This window comes from Alternaria ethzedia (assembly GCF_023757985.1).
Source record: "Alternaria ethzedia strain BMP 0044 chromosome Unknown scaffold_45, whole genome shotgun sequence".
NCBI lineage: Eukaryota > Fungi > Ascomycota > Dothideomycetes > Pleosporales > Pleosporaceae > Alternaria > Alternaria ethzedia.
This window is the reverse complement of record NW_026056238.1, coordinates 32170-52742: the sequence shown is the minus strand read 5'-3', so window position 1 is coordinate 52742 and position 20573 is coordinate 32170. Positions and strand designations below refer to the sequence as shown.

The window sequence follows — 20573 nt, the reverse complement described above, 5'->3', positions numbered from 1 at the left end:
AGAGCAGAGTCGGCCTCGTCAATTCAATGCAGGCAGCGAGTCAAGGGCGGATGGGGCACAGATAAAGGACGGGGCGTGGTGCAAGCAGCTCGCCACGTCGTCGCAGTGTCGTCTCGTGTACAGCAGCGGGATTGCAGCTGACCAGCGGGCTCAGCGGGTTCAGCCTAGGTTGGGAGCTGCGAGAGATCCAGAGGGACGGGACGAAGGGGGCGGCGCGGCCAGAATGAGCGTCTCGATGTCGTGGTCCCAAACGGCGGTCCACACTCGCACGGCAGCACAGGGGCGCGTGTCGACGGGGAGCTGCAGGCGCTTCAGAATGGATCGGCTTGGGTGAGCACAATGGTTGCACGCAGACGTCGAGGCGGAAGCGAGGCCTGTGCAGCTGGGCCGACGCAGAAGGGGCGGCAGAAGCGAGCGGGGAGCAGATGCGCGTTGGAGCAGGTCGAGTTGGGAGGTGGTCCGGTGGTGGTCGAGGGGATGGGAGAAAGTTGGGCGAGGCGTCTTGACGTGGTCAGGGTTCTCTGGGAGTGGCTCGTGTCCCCACGTGAAGATGTGGATTTGGAAGCGGGCGATGGACAAAGCGATCAGGGCTTCTAGGGTGCAAGCGTCCGAGTCCGGGGCATCACCTATCAGCAGCAGCGTCTACTATCGGGGCTCCGTTGCATGAGCGCGGGCGACGTGGGATGGGCAGGCAGCACGGAGGACGGGGGCAACGATAGCGGCGTGATGGATGAGGGAGGTCAAAAAGAAACGCGATTAGTCGACATGGGCCTCCGGGGTTTTTACGCTTCTGCGTCGAGTTGGCACCTTGGGCCTTGGGCGACGGCGCTGCAGCACTGGGGGCTGCCAAACGTCAATCCGCCTAGTCCTATCCAAGCCATCCAGACGAGAAACAGCCCAGGGCCTGCAGCCAGAAGCACTCAGGACCGCCTCGCCGACCCGGCCCCGTGGCTGGCTGCTGCGTGCCCATATAAGCCGACGACGCCGTGCCGCCCCAGGTCGTGGAAGCCTGGTCTCACTGTGTGCGCCCGTCACGTCCCAAGGTGGTGCCGTCACGACCAAACGGCCAGAAGAGCTGCCGTCGTCTCAGTGCGCAAGCGCAGGCGGCAGGCCCTAGGACATGCTAGGGCTGCAAACGGGGGCCCCCTTGGGGGTGCCATTGGGGAGAGAGGCACTACACATGCACCCTCGACTCTGTAGGAACAAGAAAGCCGCCGAGCGGCCTGCCCACCAGCACGCTGACTCCCGGCTCCAGCCACACCAAGGAGTCGAGGGCTCGCTCACCAAGGGCGGCCAACTCCATGACTCCAACGACTCCAACATGTGAATGCTGCTTCGACATTGCAGGACAGGTCGGCCACTTTTGCGCCAGGGTTTCAGTCGTCGTCCGGCGTGGGCTGCGAGGCATGGTGCTTCGGGGAACTGGACCCCAAGCCGCGACAGCGTGTAGCCGATAGTCGCTTGGCCCACTGTTGCGCTCCTGATATTCTGCCGAGCCGACGGGATCACTGCACCAACAGACGTCGTCGCCGGCACGCCTCTGGCCATGAATGCGGGCGGCGGCCTGCTATCTCATGTCAGACGCCTGGCTGCGACGACTTCTGCCGGTAAGAAAGCTTGTGCAAAGCTGTAGACGACGCGGCGCGAGGCATAGCCTGACCAGATGCCAGACTAGCCAGTGCCAGCGCGACTGTGACGAGGCTCGCTGACTCCCCGGGCAGATGCGCCAGATGAGCGACCCAGGGAATGCCTTGATGTGTGCGCTGATGAAGTGTCAAGCTCCCAGGTGGGCGGGAACATGGTAGCTCAGCACGAGCGTCATGTAGGTCAGCCCGGAGCCCAGTCCAGCGCCTGGGCCATGGCTCGCAGCAACGTGCAAGCACGTGTTTAGGTGGGGCCACCAACATGCGCTGTGACGGAGCCGGATCCCTTTTTACCCTGCTTGAGTTGGACCTCGAGTACCTGTTGGTGATGGTGACGCGGCGTTGAGCGCTGGGGCGTTGACAATGATTTCTAACGATTCTAACGATTCCTGGGGACGGCCCGCTGCGACTCCGTTGATTCATCCGGCGGCGAGGCTGCGAATACGAGCTGCCGTTGGATCGTACTACGAACGTCATTACAAACGCTCTATATAACGAACTGATAAGATAATGCAGCAAGGGTGGCATATACGCGACAAGCGAAGTGAGCGGCAATTGAGGAAGGCACTGAACATGGAAGGAAGGCACGGGGGGAATCTTGACCACCAAACATAGGCAGGCACGATGGGAGAATCTTGACCAAACAAAAGGCACGATGGAAGACCACATATACCGTTAAACCCCTACAATATTATCACCACCCATCCCATTACATCTACAACTTCGCCCGCGCCTCCGTAGCCTTGTGCAAATCCTTGCCCTTAACCATAAAGTACTCCCGCACCTTCTCCCGCGCAACATTGACAGCCTCGCGGTCCTCAATCGTGCTCGGAACGCTAACCTCCTTGTCAAACTCCCCATGCGTCGCGTTCTCCAGTAGCTCGCGCAGCACTCTCCTCAGCGTCTTGCCGCTCCTCGTCTTCGGGATCATGCCCTTGCCCTGGATGATGCCTCCGAGACTGGCAATGGCACCAATCTGTTCGCGTACTAGGCGTTGGACTTCGGCGAGGAGCTTGTCGTCTGCCACGGCGGAGTCGGAATGGTTGTTTGTGGATAGGGTTATGAAGGCGAAGGGGAGGTGGCCTTTTAATGCGTCGGGGATGCCGACTACGGCTGCTTCGGCGATGGAAGGATGGGTCGTGATGGCTTGCTCGATGGCGCCTGGATATTGTCAGCTCGAGCTCGCCATCAACTGTATGAGTAGAGCACTTACCTGTACTGAAGCGGTGTGCCGCAACGTTAATCACATCATCTGCCCGTGCCATGATAGAGATGTAGCCCTCCTCGTCAATCATGCCAGCATCGCCAGTGTCAATCCACTTCCCATCAAATCTCTTCATGTAGCCTTTGTAGAAGCGCTCTTCGTCCTCCCACAACGTAGTGAAGGCAGTTGGAGCAAGCGGTATCGCCATGACAATGTTGCCCATCTCGCCTCTCTTCACCTCTTTACCCGAGTCGTCCACAACGCGAACATCGAACCCAGGCATCGCCTTTCCAGCCGAGCCAGGCTTGACAGGAAGCGGCGCGGGTCGTTCTTGAGAAGAGAAGTCCAGTCCGGCAGAGGCGCTGAGTGCGATTCCAGAGATGGGTGAGCCTGATTCGGAAGACCACCAGTTGTCTACAACCATTGCACCAGGAGCGCAGTGCTTCACGAGCAGTTTTTGGTACATCTGAACGATGCTTGGTTCGCTCCTTTCTCCTGCCAGGAACAGTGCCCTCAGTGTCTTCAATGCACCCTTTCGTCCTCTCGCCTCGAAGAATTCGTTATCGCCGTCATCCCTGCGAATTGCTCGTAAAGCTGTGGGAGCGGTGAACATGGTCGTCACCTTGTACTCTTCAATGACGCGCCAGAAAGTGCTCGCATCGGGGGTTCCAACGGGTTTGCCCTCGAACAGAACCGTAGTGGCGCCAGCCAGCAGCGGAGCGTAGACGATGTAAGAATGTCCAACGACCCAGCCGATGTCACTCGCTGTGAACATGACGTCGCCTGGGCCATGGACTCCGAACAGGTACTTGATGCTGAAATTCAGCCCAACAGCATGACCGCCTGCAGAGCGGACAACGCCCTTTGGAAGCCCAGTGGTACCCGACGTGTAGATGATGTACAGTCCATCACCGCTCTTAACGGGCACAGCATCGGCCTTCAACCCCCTGTTCTTCGCGCTTTTGACAAGTCGTTGCCAGTTCCTTTGACCCTCCTCTTTGACTATCGGATCCCATCGAAGCTGATCTCTCTGCCAGACAATGGTCTTGGATGGCTTGAAGCTGCTCTTGTGAACTGCCCCTTCAATCATCGACTTGTACTCAGTTGGTTTCTTCGCTCCTTCAATTCCACAAGACGCCGTCATGATCGCGACAGGGCGACTTGCTTCGATCCGCTGTGCCAGTGCTGCGGGTGAGAAACCACCGAAAACGACCGCGTGTATAGCTCCCAGTCGGGCAATAGCCAGCATAGCAAAGAGCGCAGCCGGTATCATCGGCATGTAGATCAACACAACATCGCCCTTCTTGACTCCCTCTTCTCTCAACACACCCGCCAGTGTCTCGACTTCTTGTAGCAACTGCTGGTATGTGTACTGCTCTTTCTGACCGGTTACGGGACTGTCCCAGCAGATAGCTACTTTATCGCCATTGCCGGTTTCCACATGGCGGTCCACACAATTGTACGTCGTCGAGATCTCGCCATCGGCAAACCACTCCCAGTGCTCATGTGAGACATTGCTCTTCTTCAAGTGTTTGACGCTCCGCTGGAACGCCTTGGAAGGCTTCTTGTGCCAGTACAAGTTATTCGCCTGACGCTGCCAGAACTCCTCGGGGTTGTCGATGGAGGCCGCGTAGACCTTGTCTTGGATATGTCCCTGAGGCATATTGTCCGTCCGTTTCTCAGAATGGATGGATTGATTTCGCGAAGCAGAGAACGCAAGTAGTCTGCTAGATCTAACAACGAAGCTAGCGCGGGCAATGGGGCTATGAGCCGAGCAAGAAGTAAGCGGTATGCCGGACCTGAGGATAGTGAATGCGGTCAAGCACGAGTAGCTCTTCCGGGAAAGCATATGGGCGTCATGAGCACTGATGTTTTAGAACGTTGCCGATCGGTCCAAGGGGACCGACGACGCTGACCTCGGAAGGAGCTGGCTCGGCCTACCCCAAGTTCCCCCGCAAAGCGCTAGTGTGGGGTGCTAACACGGTTGGGGATGACGTCTGCTTGGCAGGCTTCTAGAGGAGCTTTGTGCATGTTGTCAGCTCGATCTAGAACTACTTTGTGTTGAATTGTGTTCTTTTGTGTAAAGCGCTTAAGATGCAGGAGATGGTAGTCTTCCAGGCGGACGGTGTTGGGACGGAAGTGGCTGGTGAGCTAGCACTGGAGAGATCAGAGCTATGACGTCTACTCCACGCGACTGCCACATGGGAAGTTCGCGCCTCATGATTATCAGAGTGTCGTGATATGAGTATTGTATTACGAATGCGACATTCTGTATGATTTTTGTTGCGCCCGTAAGATCTAACCCATGCACATTTCCGGAAAACCATCTATTTCCGGGGAATCCCACCGGTGACGTACATACATAAACCACCACCACCACCACCACCACCAACTACACCATCAGCCAAAATAAACTTTCCACCTCGCCAACACACCACACCACCATCATCAACCACCACAGAAGCCAATCAAACAACGCACGATGTCTCTCACCCCACCGCCCAAAGCCCTCCTCTTTGACATCTTCGGCACCTGCGTAAACTGGCGCTCCACCGTCACAACCGCGCTATCACAATGCGCCCACACATCACTAAACTCCGCCACCGCATCTCTAGCCTCACGCCTGCGCCTCCGCGCCTCAGAAATGAGCGACGAACACTGGGGCCAGTTTGCACAACAATGGCGAAACAGCTACAAGGCTTTTACGAAACAACTCGCAGCCGACCCATCGATACCATGGGTATCTGTCGACGACCACCATTTGGCTTCACTCCAAAAACTAATCTCAGAATGGGAATTAGACGGCCTATGGACCGACGAAGAAGTCCGCGCATTGAGTCTAATATGGCATCAACTAGACCCCTGGGCCGACTCCGTCGCAGGATTGTCCTTGTTAAACGCCGCCGGTTTCCACACATGCATGCTGTCGAACGGGAATTTGAGTCTGCTCTCCGATCTACGTGCGTACAGTCAGATCCCATTCACGCACATCTTCTCCGCCGAGATGTTCGGCACGTACAAACCCAGTCCGAAAGTATACCTGGGCGCGGCGGAGAAATTGGGACTTAGACCGGAGGAGTGTGCGATGGTGGCTGCGCATTTAAGTGATCTCAAGGCGGCGAAGGGGTGTGGGTTGAGGACTGTGTATGTGGAGAGGGCACAGGAGGAGGATTGGAGTGAGGGGAAGGTTAAGGAGGAGAGGGAGGCTGGGTGGGTTGATGTGTGGATTGATTTGAAAGAGGGGAGTGAAGGGTTCGTTACCGTAGCGGAAAAGTTGGGTGTGAATGTGGATATGGAAGGGAGTATGGAGGCTAAGAGGGTGGTGTCGCTTCCTACGAAAATGGATTGAAGGGACGGTGGATGATCTATCGGGGTGGTCGGTAGGCAGGGCTTTGTGTAATAGTATAGTATCGATGCGCTATTGTTGCTTCGCTAATCTGGTTCCCAGACAGGTACGGTTCTCTATGGCCTGCTTTCTTCTCGTTCACGTAGACGTTACCGTACTGCGACGACTCTAGTCCGTATCACGATCTGTTCGCTGCTACATCTCCACACCATATCCTCCTAATTTCTCGTTTGGACATTGCCTTTAACGCGCGCAAAGACATGACGAAACTCGTTTATTTACAACCACCATTCACAAACACCTGACTATCCTACACTACTCCAAATCTCCCAACCGCTATCTAATTCCTCTTGCCCCCATCTTTCTCTCCACCTTCCCCTTCCTCCTCCTCCTTCTCCACAAACATAGTCTCCTGCGCACTCCAAAGCTCACTATACAAACCATCCCGATCAATAAGATACTGATGCGTTCCACTCTCTGCCACATTACCCTCTCTCAACACGATGATAACATCAGAGTCGTAAATCGTGCGGAGACGATGGGCGACGAAGACGGACGTGCGGCGCTTCTCTTTGACGAGCGAGTTGATGTGTGAGAGGAGGGCTTGCTCGGTGTGCGTGTCGAGGGCGGATGTCTAGTGCGGGATGTTATGTTAGTCATCGGTGAAAGAGGAAAGGCAGTAGGGATGGGGGGATATGAACATACAGCTTCATCGAAGAACAAGAACGGCGGGTCCTTGAGGACGAGTCTCGCAATGGCTAGTCTTTGCTTCTCACCACCTGAAATCATCATTCCGCGCTCACCAACCATGGTTTCGTATCCGTCGGGGAAACGGCTGATACTCTCATCAATACGCGCTTTCTTTGCCGCTTCGATAACTTGTTCTTGTGTCGCTTCTAGGTTGCCGTAGTGGATGTTGTGCTGGATAGTATTGTTGAAGAGCGGGGTGTCTTGTGGTACGACACCAATAGCCCTCCTCAAGCTATCTAACGTAACATCGCGAATATCTTGGCCATCAATCAGAATACGCCCCTCCTGTGCGTCGTAGTAGCGGAAAAGAAGTCTTAGGATCGTCGACTTTCCGCAACCGCTAGGACCAACAATGGCTACTTTCTTGCCCGCAGGAATGGTGAGATTGAGGTTCTTGATGATGGGTCGGTCGGGTCGGTAGCCAAAGGATACGTTTTCGAATTTGATTTCTCCCGTCTTGAGGGCGAGGGGCTTGGCGTCGGGCTTGTCTTTGACGGCTACGTTGACCTTTTGGAGGTTGAACAGTGTTTCCATGTCTAGGAGACTTTGGCGGAGTTCGCGGTACATGGAGCCGAGGAAGTTGAGGGGCACGGAGAGCTGGAAGACGAGCTGGTTGACCATGACGAGGTCGCCGACGGTTAGTTGACCGGTGGCTACGCCGTTGGCTGCGAGGTACATCATGGCGGTAAGGGCGGAGGAGAAGATGATGTTTTGACCAGAGTTGAGGAAGGCGAGGGAGGTGGCGACCTTGATGGACGCCTTCTCGTAGTCTTTCAGAGCCTTGTCGTAGCGGCCGACTTCGTACTTTTCGTTGTTGAAGTACTTCACTGCCTCGTAGTTGATCATAGAGTCGACGGCGACCGTCGCGGCCTTGTTATCTGCGGCGTTGGCCTGCTTCCTGAACTTGGTGCGCCAGGAGGTGGTCATTATGGTGAAGACAGAGTAGGCGGTCATGGTCGTGCCTGTGATGAGAGCGAATTGCCAGCCGTATTGGTATGTTAGAATACCGCAAACCAACGAGATTTCTAATGCCGTAGGAAAGATATGGAACACCATGGCGGTCAACAAGAAGCTGATGCCCTTGGTACCGCGATCAATGGCGCGCGTCAAGCCTCCTGTTTGTCTCGATAGATGGAAACTCAGGTCCAACCTCAGCAAATGATCATAGACACTGCAAGCGACTTTACGAATAGCCTTCTGAGCGACACTGGCAAAGACGGCATTGCGCAGTTCCTGGGAAACAGTGGCGCCAATACGAGTCATTCCGTCTGAAGGGAGTCTCAGCCAGGGTGGACATGGGATGCATTGTTGGGTCTAGCTTACATGCGATGATCATAGAGCCTGCCACTGTGGTCGCTGTGCCGCCAACAGCCGCAAAGTCTATGTTCATGGCGTCTACAATGCTCTTGAAGTAGAAGGGGACTTGGACGTTCAGCAGCTTTGCGCCTACCAGCAAGCCCAGACTGATGCCGACCCTGAAGCGCGTGCCCATGTTGTCCTTTGGCCACAGGTATGCCGACATCTCTTTCATAATGGCCCAGTCAGCCTTGCGCTGCTCCTTGTTGGTCAGGACCTGCTCCTGCAGCAATGGGTCCGTCTTTGCGACTTTGGCCGCGGCGGGGTCGGCGGCAGGTTTGGTGGCTTCGATGGCGGGCTTGGAGCCGGGCTTTGGCCGCTGACCGTGTGCATCCTTTCTGTGTAGCGGAGAGCAGGTGAATACGCGAATGCCGTGGTGGAGAGGATGCGGGCGCAAACTGGACGATCGAAGACCCGGCCGACTGGCGGCGCGGGCGAGTGGTTGGATTAACATGGCGATGTCACATGTTAGGTCTCTTCACCGCTGTCACAGGAGAGAGAAGCTATGGAGAGCTTCAATGGCGGAGGAGGACAAGATGACAAGAGTGTTTGCTGTGAGTACCTGGAGACATGCATCCCACGTTGTCTAGCGCGTTTTGGGCGGCAGGGCTGAAGCGAGGCGTTCTTGCATCATCGCTGCTCCGAGCTTCACCAGAACATCTTCGCCGCCCGTCACGCGCCAATTGCCCGGCACAGCCATGTTACGACCGGCTGCCTCGCCCTGGAGGAACTTCTCGCCCACATCCGCCGCTGCCATACGGCGGACGCCCGTTGCTGCGCGATGCATCAACATATCAGCCACCAGCTCGTCAAATGAGCCCGCGCTGCAGCAGGCAGTCAGTGTTGAGGGCACCGCGACGCCCATGCACACACCAGGTAAGAAGTCGATATAATCAAATAAACCACAACAAGACTAAAGAAATTGTCAGACGCCCGATTCGAAGTAATTGGTACCCCATTCTCCCTCCTCTCCGTCTCCCTCTCCGCCTCACAGACGCTCTACACCCGCCGCGGCACACTCGTCGGCCTCAGCGGAAAGTCGGAAAACACGCTATCAACCCTCTCCTTCCTCGAGCCCCTCCAGAGAGCCCCCGTCGGCATCCCCTTCCTCTACCAGAAAGTGTCTTCGACGAGCCCCGTCACAGCTCTCGTCTCTACAAAGGCGCCTATATCGAGCATCGTATCAGTCAATATGGACGGAAGAGACGATTGGATTGTTAGCCAACGAAATGCATTGCTCGCCTGGACTGGCCACACTCTCAAGTTGAAGCCGCAGTACAATGTAAAGTTGGGGCTGGCACACTGGGGAAACACATATATTACAGGCAGGGGGTTACTTGCGCTTGCAGGAAGTGGGCAGATATACCAGGTCCAGGTCAAGGCTGGCGAAAGCTATGTTGCGCATCCCAGGTATGTTGAGACGACAGAAATACTCAGGACTTTACACTGACAGCATTGTAGCAACGTCGTAGCGTACACAGCCTCCAACACCCCACCAATCCCTTTCAGGTTCAAGTCGTCGAACCTCCGCTTCCAAGTGCCAGACCTTGGCTTTGGCTCAATGGTCCAGAATACCAAGTTCTTCCGCACCATGAGCAAGACAGGCACATGGCGCGCTCTGGCGACCACATATTACACTCTCAAGACATGGCTGCGGAGAACAGTCTGGGGCGATAGGGTAAGACCAATCCCTGTACAACATTGTTTTTGCGAATGCTAACACCACATAGTTATTCCTCCGCTTCGAAGGCCCAACCACCATGCTCATCCAGTCTCGCGCTTCCCGAATCAGCGATGTCCTTACTTTAAGAAACGTTGACGAGATCGCCGACAGCCCACCAGGCGCCGTTGAAGACGCCGCCACGCGGAAGATCAAAGAGGAAATCAAGTCAATAGGAGAGGGCACAAAAGCACCGATACCCAACACAGATGCATCGGGCACAATACGGTATGCCACCGTGAAAGATGGCAAGGCTGAGTTTGAGAAGCCCAAGGTAGAGGAGGTGAAGGTATAGAGCATCTGTACTGTATGTATATTTATGACATGGACCTGTGCAGTGTGGTCTCAAACAGAAGGCCCTGCTGTGTGATTTGAAGTGCTCATACCTAACGTGGGTGAACTATGCATATATCAACCATTTTTGCTTGATAAGAAAGGCACGAAGTTCATGAGTATGGGAGGAAGTATGGTTTGTTGTGGGAAAGGACCACTGCTGACTTTGAAATGGCGTGTCAAACGTCAGCAACGTGATGTCGGACGCTAGATCGTCTAGCGTGAACGCGACATCTCCCAGCCACTGTCCGCATCGCGTCCACCATCTCGCGTTCGCGACAGACGCTGGCCTCCGCGCGGCATCACAGTCAAGACGCGTGCTGACTACGCCGCAACCACCGCTATGGCGGGGTATACCTGCGCATGCGTCTTGTATGACTGGACAGCATGTGCCATAACACGCGACATCACGCGCGAGGCCTGCTTTTCCACCAAGGGCTACCGCCATCAAATCAGGCAAAGAGACCAGGTTGAGACTTCACACTGACAAACCGAAAGCTTCATTGTTGACGCTAGCTCACATCGACGCTTCACTACTTCGACCCTACTCCACAGATTTAGAAGATGCAGACACAGCCGAATTATTTGAGCAACGATCATGTCCTCACCAAAGACGAAACTGCGCGAAACATGACAGAGATCGAAGCAAAGATATCCACTCCAAGTACAGAAACAGCTGTTCCATACACAGTCTTCACCAAGGCCGAGCGGCGCATGATTACATGGTTGATCGGATGCAGCATGTTCTTCTCACCATTCACAGCCAACATCTACTTTCCATGTCTTGAAGAACTCCAACACGCTGTGGGCGTCAGTGCCAGTCTAATCAACCTTACCATCACGACATACCTCATTGTTCAAGCAATCGCACCAGCCTTCTGTGGAGACTTGGCCGACAATCTCGGACGACGACCTGTGTACCTTATCACTTTCGCTATATACGTCTGCGCGAACCTGGGTCTCGCTCTTCAGCAGAACTATGCTGCTCTGATGGTCCTGCGTGGCGTCCAGAGTTTCGGCTGCTCCGCAACGGTAGCTATCGGGTACGGAGTCATTGCCGATGTAGCAACGCCAGCCACTCGGGGAAGCATGTTAGGGCCTGCAATGATTGCGACAAATCTCGGTCCGAGCATAGGTCCTCTAGTCGGCGGTGTAATGGCATCAAGAACTGGATACAGATGGGTGTTCTGGTTGCTATTAATTATTGGAGCTGCTTTCCTGGTCATGCTAAGCCTTGTCTTCCCTGAGACTGGGCGCAATGTCGTAGGAAACGGCAGTATTCCAGCACCCAAATGGAACATGCCTTTGTTGCAGTCAAGCCGGCAGCGACAGCTAGAAGCATGTACAGTACAGAGGGCTTGGAAGAAGAGAAGCCTCATACCCAACCCCTTCCAAGCTCTGCTGGTTTGTTTTCGCCGAGACACCGCTGCAGTCCTTTCAATTAGTGCCGTCTACTACGCCGCTTACTACTGCATCCAAGCATCCATCTTCGCCATCTTCACGGAAATCTACGGTCTCGATGAGCTCCAGGTTGGTCTATGCTACTTTTCTATAGGGACTGGTGTCATCCTTGGTGGTTACATTAATGGGAAACTAATGGACTACAACTACCGCTTTACAGCCAAGGCGAATAACATCACGGTCGACAAGGTCGCTGGTGACGACCTGGTCAAATTTCCCATCGAGAAGGCACGCTCTCGGTTGTCGTGGCTTCTGATCCCGACATCGACTGCAGTCGTTGTGGGGTATGGATGGGTCTTGCGCGAAGAAATTGTATGCCACCTCCACTACATATGATTGCACCACTGACGGTCATGCAGCATATAAGTGTACCACTGATCTTTCTGTTCGTGCATGGATTTCTCGCTACATGCATCTGTCAGGTAATTGCTTTCACACTGTACAACCGGCAGCAGTATTGACAACATTCCAGACGCACAACACCCTCATTGTGGACATTTCTCCGCAGAACACAAGCACTGCCGCTGCAGCAGGTAACATCACACGATGCGCTCTTTCAGCAGCAGCTGTTGCCGCAATGCAGCCTCTTCTGGAAGTGATGGGCAAGGGCTGGTTCTTCACGGCTCTCGCCGCAATCTCTGGTGTACTCAGTGCCATCGCAACAATCTTCATTCGACTCAGAGGTATGGCGTGGCGCAATGAACGGCAAGCACATGAGCGGGACGGATGTACGCAAGGAATGGCGCATAGAAGTGAGGGGAAGTGAGGTGATGACTTCTCCCCTACAACTTCGCGGTCAACTTCCGAGAATCGCGCTTACCCTTTGCCTTATTTGCAGCGACATACCCCTCGTATCCATCTGGAAACTTGGTTACTAGGCTTCGCATCCCCTCAATCGCCCTACATTTGGTCAATTCACGCTCTAATATCAGCGAGGCTCGCGGCTTACAACTGTCGAGTAGTCTTGTTCTGTTTCCAGCAACATGAGACTACAAGATTGTTCCGACTTGTTCGTTAGCGTGACCATGCGCTATAGAACGTCGCAATACTCACACTGCGTAGAGTTCGTTCCTGTCGTCGTAGTCCTCCTGCGGCTTCGATGCAGGGACGATCTCAAGATACGCGTCCAGATGTGTCTTGTTAAAAGCATACCTCGTAGCGCGCCACGGCGCCGCTTCGAACTCATGATGCCCGAAAAGGCATCCTGCGTCGTATAACATCGGACTTCCCGTCTTCTTGTCGACGCTGACATTACCATGCCACATGTCGCCGTGTAAGAGGACAGGTTTGATCTTGTTACCACCGCTTTCCATAGGACGAAGGAGCCGAGGAACTACCTTCGTCATAAGATCGGCGCATAGAGCATCCATTTCCGGATCTTCACCTTGGATGGAACGCTCCAGTCTTATGAGATAGCGTAAGTTACGGCTGAAGTACTCTTCCCAAGTATCGCACCATCGGTTGTGATTAACGACGTTTCCCTGGAAGGCTGCAATCTCGCGTCAGATCCCAAGGTATCATCCGCGCACAACAGAATACCTACTGTCGATATGAAACCCGAACTTCCCTGTTGGCGACTCATTACCATGCACTTCAGCCAGTACGCCAATAAACTCCTCGACAAAGGGCTTAATAGATGCGGCTGTGGCCTTGTCCGCATACACAGGCGCATCTTCCATATCGCAGAAAGACTGGAGATAGAAGAATCGTTGCGAGTCCGATGCGAAACAACCATATGCACATGGTTGGGGCACGTGGTTCGGTACCGCGGCGTACAAAGCAGCTGTTGACTCATACTCTGCTTTGACCATGTGTTTCGCGTTTGCATCGCGGTATTCTTTCAGGAAGAACGATTGTGGTCTGCTGGAGATGGTAGTGTCGATCTTGGTTAGTATCGACCAGTGCGTTGCACCTATCGTGCGGACTAGGTCTATGCTTGCGCCCTTTGGTAATGCTGGAAGGAGCTGTGAGCGTACGGTCTCATTGCTTTGGAGTGCTGAATTACTTACCGGCAACGATGTTCTCGTCGATATACTTGCCTTCGTACTTGTCTTGCTCTTTCAGAATAGCCTGGGTAAAGCTATCGGGTATTTTGACCATGTTGAGATAAGGTGAAGGGTGTCGCAGGACTACTCAAAGTATAGTAAGTGCTATCGAGTCTCTTTTAATAGTCTTTGCGCGCACTCGGGGTGATAACGTGCGCGTTTACTAGAAGCGGATGAGAGACTGCTGCGTTGCACGAAGAGGGGTCCAACTGTGCCGCGTGGGCTGACACTACGGTATGACGGCATCAGCCGAGGGGGAAAGCACGTGGGAGTACTCGTGACTCGGTTACATAAGGTGCGACAGCAAATTGGTAAAAGTAGTAGAAATTTGTGTGCGGCACTCGGTCCACGATCCACTTTCTATGTCGAAAAGTCGCGTATTCTTCTCGACACTTTCGAAGTTTCACTGGCAAAGGTTCCTGTCGGTTATGCATTTCTCATTCGAGAATACCTTCGCGTGTGTAGAAGAGTAATGATCTGTGGAAGTCTGAGTGGCGCGTTGTTCTGCGTCATCGCGGTACCAGCTAATAAAGTGCATTGAGGGTTACTCGCAAAATGTTTGGATTGCGGCATGTCACTTCTTTATGCGATAGTCTCAACTAAGGATGCGTTGCTTTGGTAGACAAGACGCAAAACTTGCTGAGGTTATCACTGGCTCCTACGTGAGTCAAAGTGTGTGGGAACGTGGTAGCAGCTCAACTCTATGGCCAACCACAACTATGGCATAGTAATGATCAATAAATTTCAAGCAGTAGTGCACGGATGTGCTTTGGGCTGAGCTTAAAGCATCAAAAAGGTATATAAAGAAATTTTCGTCTGTCAGTCCTGCAAACCTCTTAACATCCACACTCGACGCACAAATAAACCGCATATACCACACAAAAGCCACACAAAAGCCACGCAAAAACCACGCAAAAACCACACAACAATCAGTATTAAACGACACCTAAAATATCACTCAGACCACACAAAAGATGGGATCACAAGAAGCAAAAATGACCACCCCAACTACCTTCACCCGCTTCCCCGATCTCGCAACAGAGCTTCAAGTCATGATCATAAACTACACTCTAGAGGAGGATATGGCGCAGCGTGAAGATGAACTAGTACTGCACCTACACGCACCTTCATCTTGCAAAACAAATGATAGCAGTGACGCCTCAACGTCCACCGCTCCTCGCACAACGATACGGCTACCCAAGCTCCCCTCCGTGTACCACACCAGCCGTCTATTCCGCAACGAAGCACTCCGCACACAGCCTCTGCATCAAGTCTTCACAGATGCCGCCGTTGCGACACTACATTCGCGCAGCTCGATGTTCGTGTACAATCCAGCGCACGACGCCGCCGTTATCTCTATCCACGAATGCCGTTTGAGAAGCCCTCCCTCCTCCGATTTTACGACACTCCATCACCGCGGGTCGATGGCTATCTACAACCCAGTGCACGACACGGTAGTACTCCAAGTCCACGAATGCTGTTTGAACAGCCTAACCGCCGACCTGTGGCAACTATTCCACGTCATCAAAGCGGCGCTCTGGGCCCCCGAGCGTTGGTTCGTTGTCGCGATAGTAGAGCGAACGAGAGTGCTTGGGGAGGGTTCACCCGGAGTATGTCTGGATCAGATGTGGTGGCTTTCGCAGGCCCTTTTCCGCGATATAGCGGAGCGTGCAGCAGCGCCTGTTACATGGGGGAACATTTGGGTTTTCCTCGGAGATGTTATAATTGGACGGCGGGTAGAAGAGAGGAGGAAAAGGATGATTGAGAGCTTTAAGCGGCGTGGAAGATCTTGGTCTCTTTAAATAGGCCTCTTGTATACTCCAGCCTCTATTAATCTAGCTTGGATTCTGTACCTTGTCTTCTCGTACATCTCAACGTCAACCATGGTGACCGCGTTTTCCCCTTGTAACAACTTCGTGAAATGCGCGGTGCATATTGCTGGTGGTATTGAGAGATCTTGTATTCGTTGTACCTATATGTTCGTAGTGATGCAAGCAAAAGCCCATGACCAACACATACAACACCAACGCAATCCCCATCTACAAGTGATCCATCTAACATATTCCAACCGAACCCGCCACCTCACTTCGCCTTCCCACCAGCCCTCTCCCTAATCCTCTCGTCCTTCTCAAACCTCTCCTCAAACATCCTATAGAACAAGCCAAGCCACTCCTTCTCGCGATCACTCAGCTGACGCGCAGGGTTCTTCCAGCTATTCGCCAGTATCTCCTTGATACGGCGTCTCAGCACCTTCAGCGCGACAGCAGCCCGCCATTCACGAACTGCGAAGCGGATGACATTGCCGGGTAGACTGATCACGCCTGCATGGAGCTTGAAGTCCATATCGGCAGCGACCATGAGCACCATGGGAAGTGGGTAGGCGATTGAGGTGGAGTGCGCGTTGTAGAACTTGTTGCTGGATTGCATGATGTTGTAGTAGGATAGGAAGTCGGCTGTTCGCGAACCTTTGTTGACGGAGGTTGGCCCTAGGCTGACGGTTTGGTTGTTGGAGATGTTTCGCCAGCCCTTGCCTTCGCGGGTGAGGATCTTGGGGTAGAATGCTGTGGCGATGACTGAGTTGACTAGAACGTCGTTGTCGGTGTGGATGTCGTATTGTGCTGGCACCTCAACGAAGACACGGTGTCGTGTCGTATTGCGGTAGCGGCCTATCGCGCGACGCTCGTCGGGCGTAAGTTGTATAAACCCGGCGTCAACCAATGACGAGAAGAGCTGCGCTTTGAGATCCTCGATGTTACCCAGGTTCTGCGGACTGAGAAAGTTCTTGTGGCAGAATTGCATCTCAGACCGTCCCGGGGTAGTGCATACTGCTTTCCAAGCCCTGTAGGCGTTGTAAGTTGTGAGAAGGTCGGAGTCGCCCTTCTTGAACGCAAGGCGAGCGATGTCAGCTCGTTGCTTTTGTTGGAATGGTGTCAAGAACGGAGACTTCGAAGAGACAATGGCAGCAATGGTGATAGCAACATCAACACATGCAAAAGTACTTGCAAGCAGCACAAGTTTGCCTAAGTGTGCGTCCAACGGAAGCTTCGCAATTTGCCGACCAAGAGGTGTTAGTTCTTCGCTCGGTGTTAACGCGTCGACCTCTACAAGTGCATCGATAGCGCGACGAATGTTCCTGGAGGAGGGTGGATCGAGTGCCTGAGCAAGGGTGGCTTCGATATCACCGAGTTTGCAAATCTTGACGCGCATGACCAAATCTTGGAGCGAAAGTCTGAGCATCTCGGGAGTTTGCTGTTCTGCCATGAGGCTGTCGTGACGGAATTTTGTGAAAAGATGGAAGCACAGGCCCTCTTGTACACGGCCGGCACGACCACGGCGTTGCTTTGCGTTCGCTCTCGAGATGAAGGACTGAGTCAGACGTGATAGCTGTCTGCGCTCGTCAAACCTCATCTCCTTATGCTTACCGGTGTCGACAACACAGGTGATATCCGGGATCGTGACTCCGGTTTCGGCGATGTTGGTAGCGAGCACGATCTTGCGTACGCCCGGGGGTGGAACAAGGAACGCAGCTTGCTGATCCTCACTCGAGATAGTAGAGTGTAGCGGGTACACATACCAGTCAGCCTTGAAAGAAGGATGACTGGCCAGTATATCGTTGAGTTGACGAATCTCAGCAAGTCCCGGGAGGAAAACCAAGATAGCGCTGCTGAAGCGACTCAGCTGCGGATCAAACGCGACAGTCTCGATCAGTCGTGTGATCAGGTCGTAGTCAATGGCATACTCGTCGTAGTTAGAGAGCACATCGCGTGTTAATTGGCTGTAACCTGGAAGCTTGTTGGGGACACCGGATTTATCGCTCGTAATCCCGTCATCCTCATCGTTGTCGCTCGTGGCGGCAGCTTTGGTGGCGTCGGATGCTCCAGCGTAATGCGTCAACTCGACCGCATCCTCCAGGTATCGAGTCTGAACCGGGAAGGTGCGACCTGGTACTGTCAGGATCGGTGCGTCGTTCAGGTACCTGGAGAAGCGTGCGGCATCTACCGTGGCACTCATTAGTATGACCTTAAGTTCAGGTCGGCGTTCCATGAGTGACCGAAGTATGACCAGAAGGAAATCCGTGTCGATGGATCTTTCGTGAACCTCGTCAATGACCAGATGTGTGACCTCTTGTAAGCCTCCAGATGACTCTAGCATTCGTAATACCACACCTACCGTCGCGTACACCAAGCGAGTCTGGGAGGAAGTCTTTGACTCGAGCCGAATCGCGTATCCGACAAGTGAACGTATGGATCCTAGATCTTTAGGCCCTTCGCCTAGTTCTTCGCTTACACGTTGAGCAAGCGAAATCGCCGAGATACGTCGGGGCTCGGTGCAGTAGACTTTGCATGCCTTGCCTTGCGATAGCTCGTGCTCGAGGACGAAGGCGGGAATTTGCGTACTCTTTCCGCAGCCAGTCTCACCGCAGATTATGGTGACCTGATTCTTGTCCACAGTAGATAAAATCTCATCTCTAAAGTTGAAGACTGGGAGATTCATTCGACCAACGAGCATGCGCTGGTATGATAGGGTTGATGCTTTGGCGAACCATTGCTCTCTTAGGCCGTCGTAGTGCCGTACCGGTGTGCTATAGCCAGAGTTAGATGTGCTAGAGCTTGTCGCGGCCTGATTGCGCGCCTTGAAGCGATTTGTAAGCACGACACCGTCCGACTCTTCGTTCTCGATCTGATCTTCAATGATTGAGCGATAGTGCTTGACGGCATCACGGTCTGCCGCATCTAGGCGTGTTTTCCGACGCTCCAAGAACTCCCTGTAGACCTCTCTCCAGTTCGACGGAAGGCGCAGATATACCTTTTCTTCCTTAAGCAGAGACGCGGATATTGAGAAGAGGGCTGCGACTGAGATAAAGCTTTCACTCTGCTCAACGGATACAGCAGCAATTTCTTTCGCTGCCAGCGTGACCTGCTTCCTGTACGGAGTACAGTCCACACCGGAAATTTCTGTGTCGTACTCGAAGTCTTGTTCCTTAGACCAGAAGATTGTCAGCGAGTGCCGGCAAGTATACGTAGTAGGCGAGATCATTTTATAAGTCAAGCGTGCACCAGCATCCCTGGATCTGTTAGTGATTGTCAGAAGAAATATTCGAATGATCTACCTTGATCGAACTGCCTCTTCGAGCACTTTGCGGGGGGACATTCCGCTCATCTTGCCAAAGTCGCGCAAGGTTACATTGTCAGCACTTGAACCATTGGATGTACTCTCTCGAGCAGGCGTTGCGTCAGGCACTGCCGAAAACATGCCTCCGAGTAGATCAGCATCCTCTTCGCCTTCGTGCTCGCTTGGAGGTTTTGACGATGCGGTAGTAGCTTCAGTCTTGGCCGATACGGGAATATCGAGGGAGGTGTCTTTGGTCTGCACCGGCGAATCACTAGGCTGTGCGTCCTGACGTTGCCTCTTTTCGGCTTGACTTTGTGCAATCTGGTTACGCTTCGCGGGCCACTGTGCTTCAGCTTGGTCTTCGTCAAAGAGGGCATCGGAGGTTAGTTGTTGCAACTGAGATAGCAACTTCCGAACAGCCGGAGTCTGAGGTGGCGCAGGCGCCGACTTCTTAGATTTTCCAGCTTTTTGCGACTTCCGTGCAGGAGCATCGACTAGTTGAGGATCAATCTCGAATAGTTTGCCCTTGATCTTCAGATACGCTGGAATGAGCTCATCAAGTTCGAGGTCGCTATCAAGGTCACTGACGTTAATGTTAGAATGCGCCGGTACCGAGGCATTGAGGGCTGCTGCGGAAGGTGAGGGTCCAGTTGAGGCTGCTCCATTCGCTGATGGTGGGGGCGGTGGTGTGGTAGGCCGAGAAGTGTCAATATCTTCGAGTGTTGAACGCCTAGGCTGTGATTCTTCGTACGAAAAGGAGTGATCCTCGCATTGGTCCAAGGCAAGCCATTCCAGCGCTTCTTGAAGCCCCCATACACCAGAGGATGCATCGACACCGGCAGCGTTGGCACATAGCCATCTCAGAACGGGCTGGATTTGGTCTTGCGAGAAGCCTAGCTCACGTAGGGTAAGATCAAGGGTCCAGAGCTTAGACATGGCATCCTCTTCGGTCAAGGTCTTAAGCAGGGACTGTTGCCCTTGTCTCCTGTTTGAGTCATTCGACTCGGCCTGGGCTAGGAGAATAATGCTATCCAAGATTTCGCTGGGAAGCCAGTCGTGAACAGTCATGGCGTGCGACTGGCCGCGGAGGAGCCTACGGTCTGTCTGAAATTTTGAGACATGTCGACTAGATTCGCGGCGGACCTTGGGCGCATGCTTCTCAACAAGCAGCTGGAGCTCATCACGCTCTAGTTGGGCTTCCAGTTCCTCTGGAGTGGGCGCGACTTCTGGCTTGACTGCCTCGGTCTGCTGGGAGGTCTGGGGCGCTTCCGTGGGCTCTGGTGCAGCCGCGGCTTCCTTTGATGGCAACGGGGCGACTACCTTGGCTGGGACGTCTGGGGAAATTCTCTCAGGCTTTGGCTTACTTGCGACGGATGTCGTTGCAAATCCACGGGCGGGGTTGCCGGCGGGCTTCTTTTTCTTCGCCATGGCAAAAACTCTTAGTCTGGTTGAGAGGTGGTAATGTGAGGTGCAGGGGTCTCAGGCGGGCTTCCGTATAGAGTATATCGGGGCTTGATCCCGGGCGAGATCAAGATTGGGCGAGTTGTCGTAGGTTATTGGACGCATAGGGCGCAACGGTTCCAAGAGGGGCGGTCGGGTGGTG

General features: G+C 53.8%; 7 protein-coding genes across 7 annotated transcripts; 3 read left to right on the top strand and 4 right to left on the bottom strand.

The window, feature by feature from the left end:
* Window positions 1-2358: 2358 nt before the first annotated feature.
* J4E87_010255 (uncharacterized protein) lies at window positions 2359-4510 on the bottom strand (the record flags this gene model as incomplete). Its single annotated transcript, XM_049381829.1, has 2 exons — window positions 2359-2804; window positions 2857-4510. 2 exons carry the CDS (start codon window positions 4508-4510, stop codon window positions 2359-2361), a joined length of 2100 nt encoding a protein of 699 aa, XP_049228396.1.
* An 819-nt stretch (window positions 4511-5329) lies between these two features.
* J4E87_010254 (uncharacterized protein) lies at window positions 5330-6196 on the top strand (the record flags this gene model as incomplete). The annotated part of the gene is made up of 1 exon (XM_049381828.1): window positions 5330-6196. The coding sequence occupies one exon, from the start codon at window positions 5330-5332 to the stop codon at window positions 6194-6196; it is 867 nt and encodes a 288-aa protein (XP_049228395.1).
* A 337-nt stretch (window positions 6197-6533) lies between these two features.
* ATM1 (Iron-sulfur clusters transporter atm1, mitochondrial) lies at window positions 6534-8753 on the bottom strand (the record flags this gene model as incomplete). Its single annotated transcript, XM_049381827.1, has 3 exons — window positions 6534-6827; window positions 6899-8211; window positions 8267-8753. The coding sequence occupies 3 exons, from the start codon at window positions 8751-8753 to the stop codon at window positions 6534-6536; spliced, it is 2094 nt and encodes a 697-aa protein (XP_049228394.1).
* A 244-nt stretch (window positions 8754-8997) lies between these two features.
* J4E87_010252 (uncharacterized protein) lies at window positions 8998-10314 on the top strand (the record flags this gene model as incomplete). Its single annotated transcript, XM_049381826.1, has 4 exons — window positions 8998-9175; window positions 9229-9709; window positions 9761-9977; window positions 10030-10314. The coding sequence occupies 4 exons, from the start codon at window positions 8998-9000 to the stop codon at window positions 10312-10314; spliced, it is 1161 nt and encodes a 386-aa protein (XP_049228393.1).
* A 602-nt stretch (window positions 10315-10916) lies between these two features.
* On the top strand, window positions 10917-12149 carry J4E87_010251 (uncharacterized protein; the record flags this gene model as incomplete). The annotated part of the gene is made up of 1 exon (XM_049381825.1): window positions 10917-12149. One exon carries the CDS (start codon window positions 10917-10919, stop codon window positions 12147-12149), a length of 1233 nt encoding a protein of 410 aa, XP_049228392.1.
* Window positions 12150-12595: 446 nt separating this feature from the next.
* Window positions 12596-13913, bottom strand: J4E87_010250 (uncharacterized protein; the record flags this gene model as incomplete). The annotated part of the gene is made up of 4 exons (XM_049381824.1): window positions 12596-12713; window positions 12867-13302; window positions 13357-13767; window positions 13823-13913. 4 exons carry the CDS (start codon window positions 13911-13913, stop codon window positions 12596-12598), a joined length of 1056 nt encoding a protein of 351 aa, XP_049228391.1.
* Window positions 13914-15940: 2027 nt separating this feature from the next.
* Window positions 15941-20398, bottom strand: J4E87_010249 (uncharacterized protein; the record flags this gene model as incomplete). Its single annotated transcript, XM_049381823.1, has 2 exons — window positions 15941-18923; window positions 18969-20398. 2 exons carry the CDS (start codon window positions 20396-20398, stop codon window positions 15941-15943), a joined length of 4413 nt encoding a protein of 1470 aa, XP_049228390.1.
* Window positions 20399-20573: the final 175 nt, after the last annotated feature.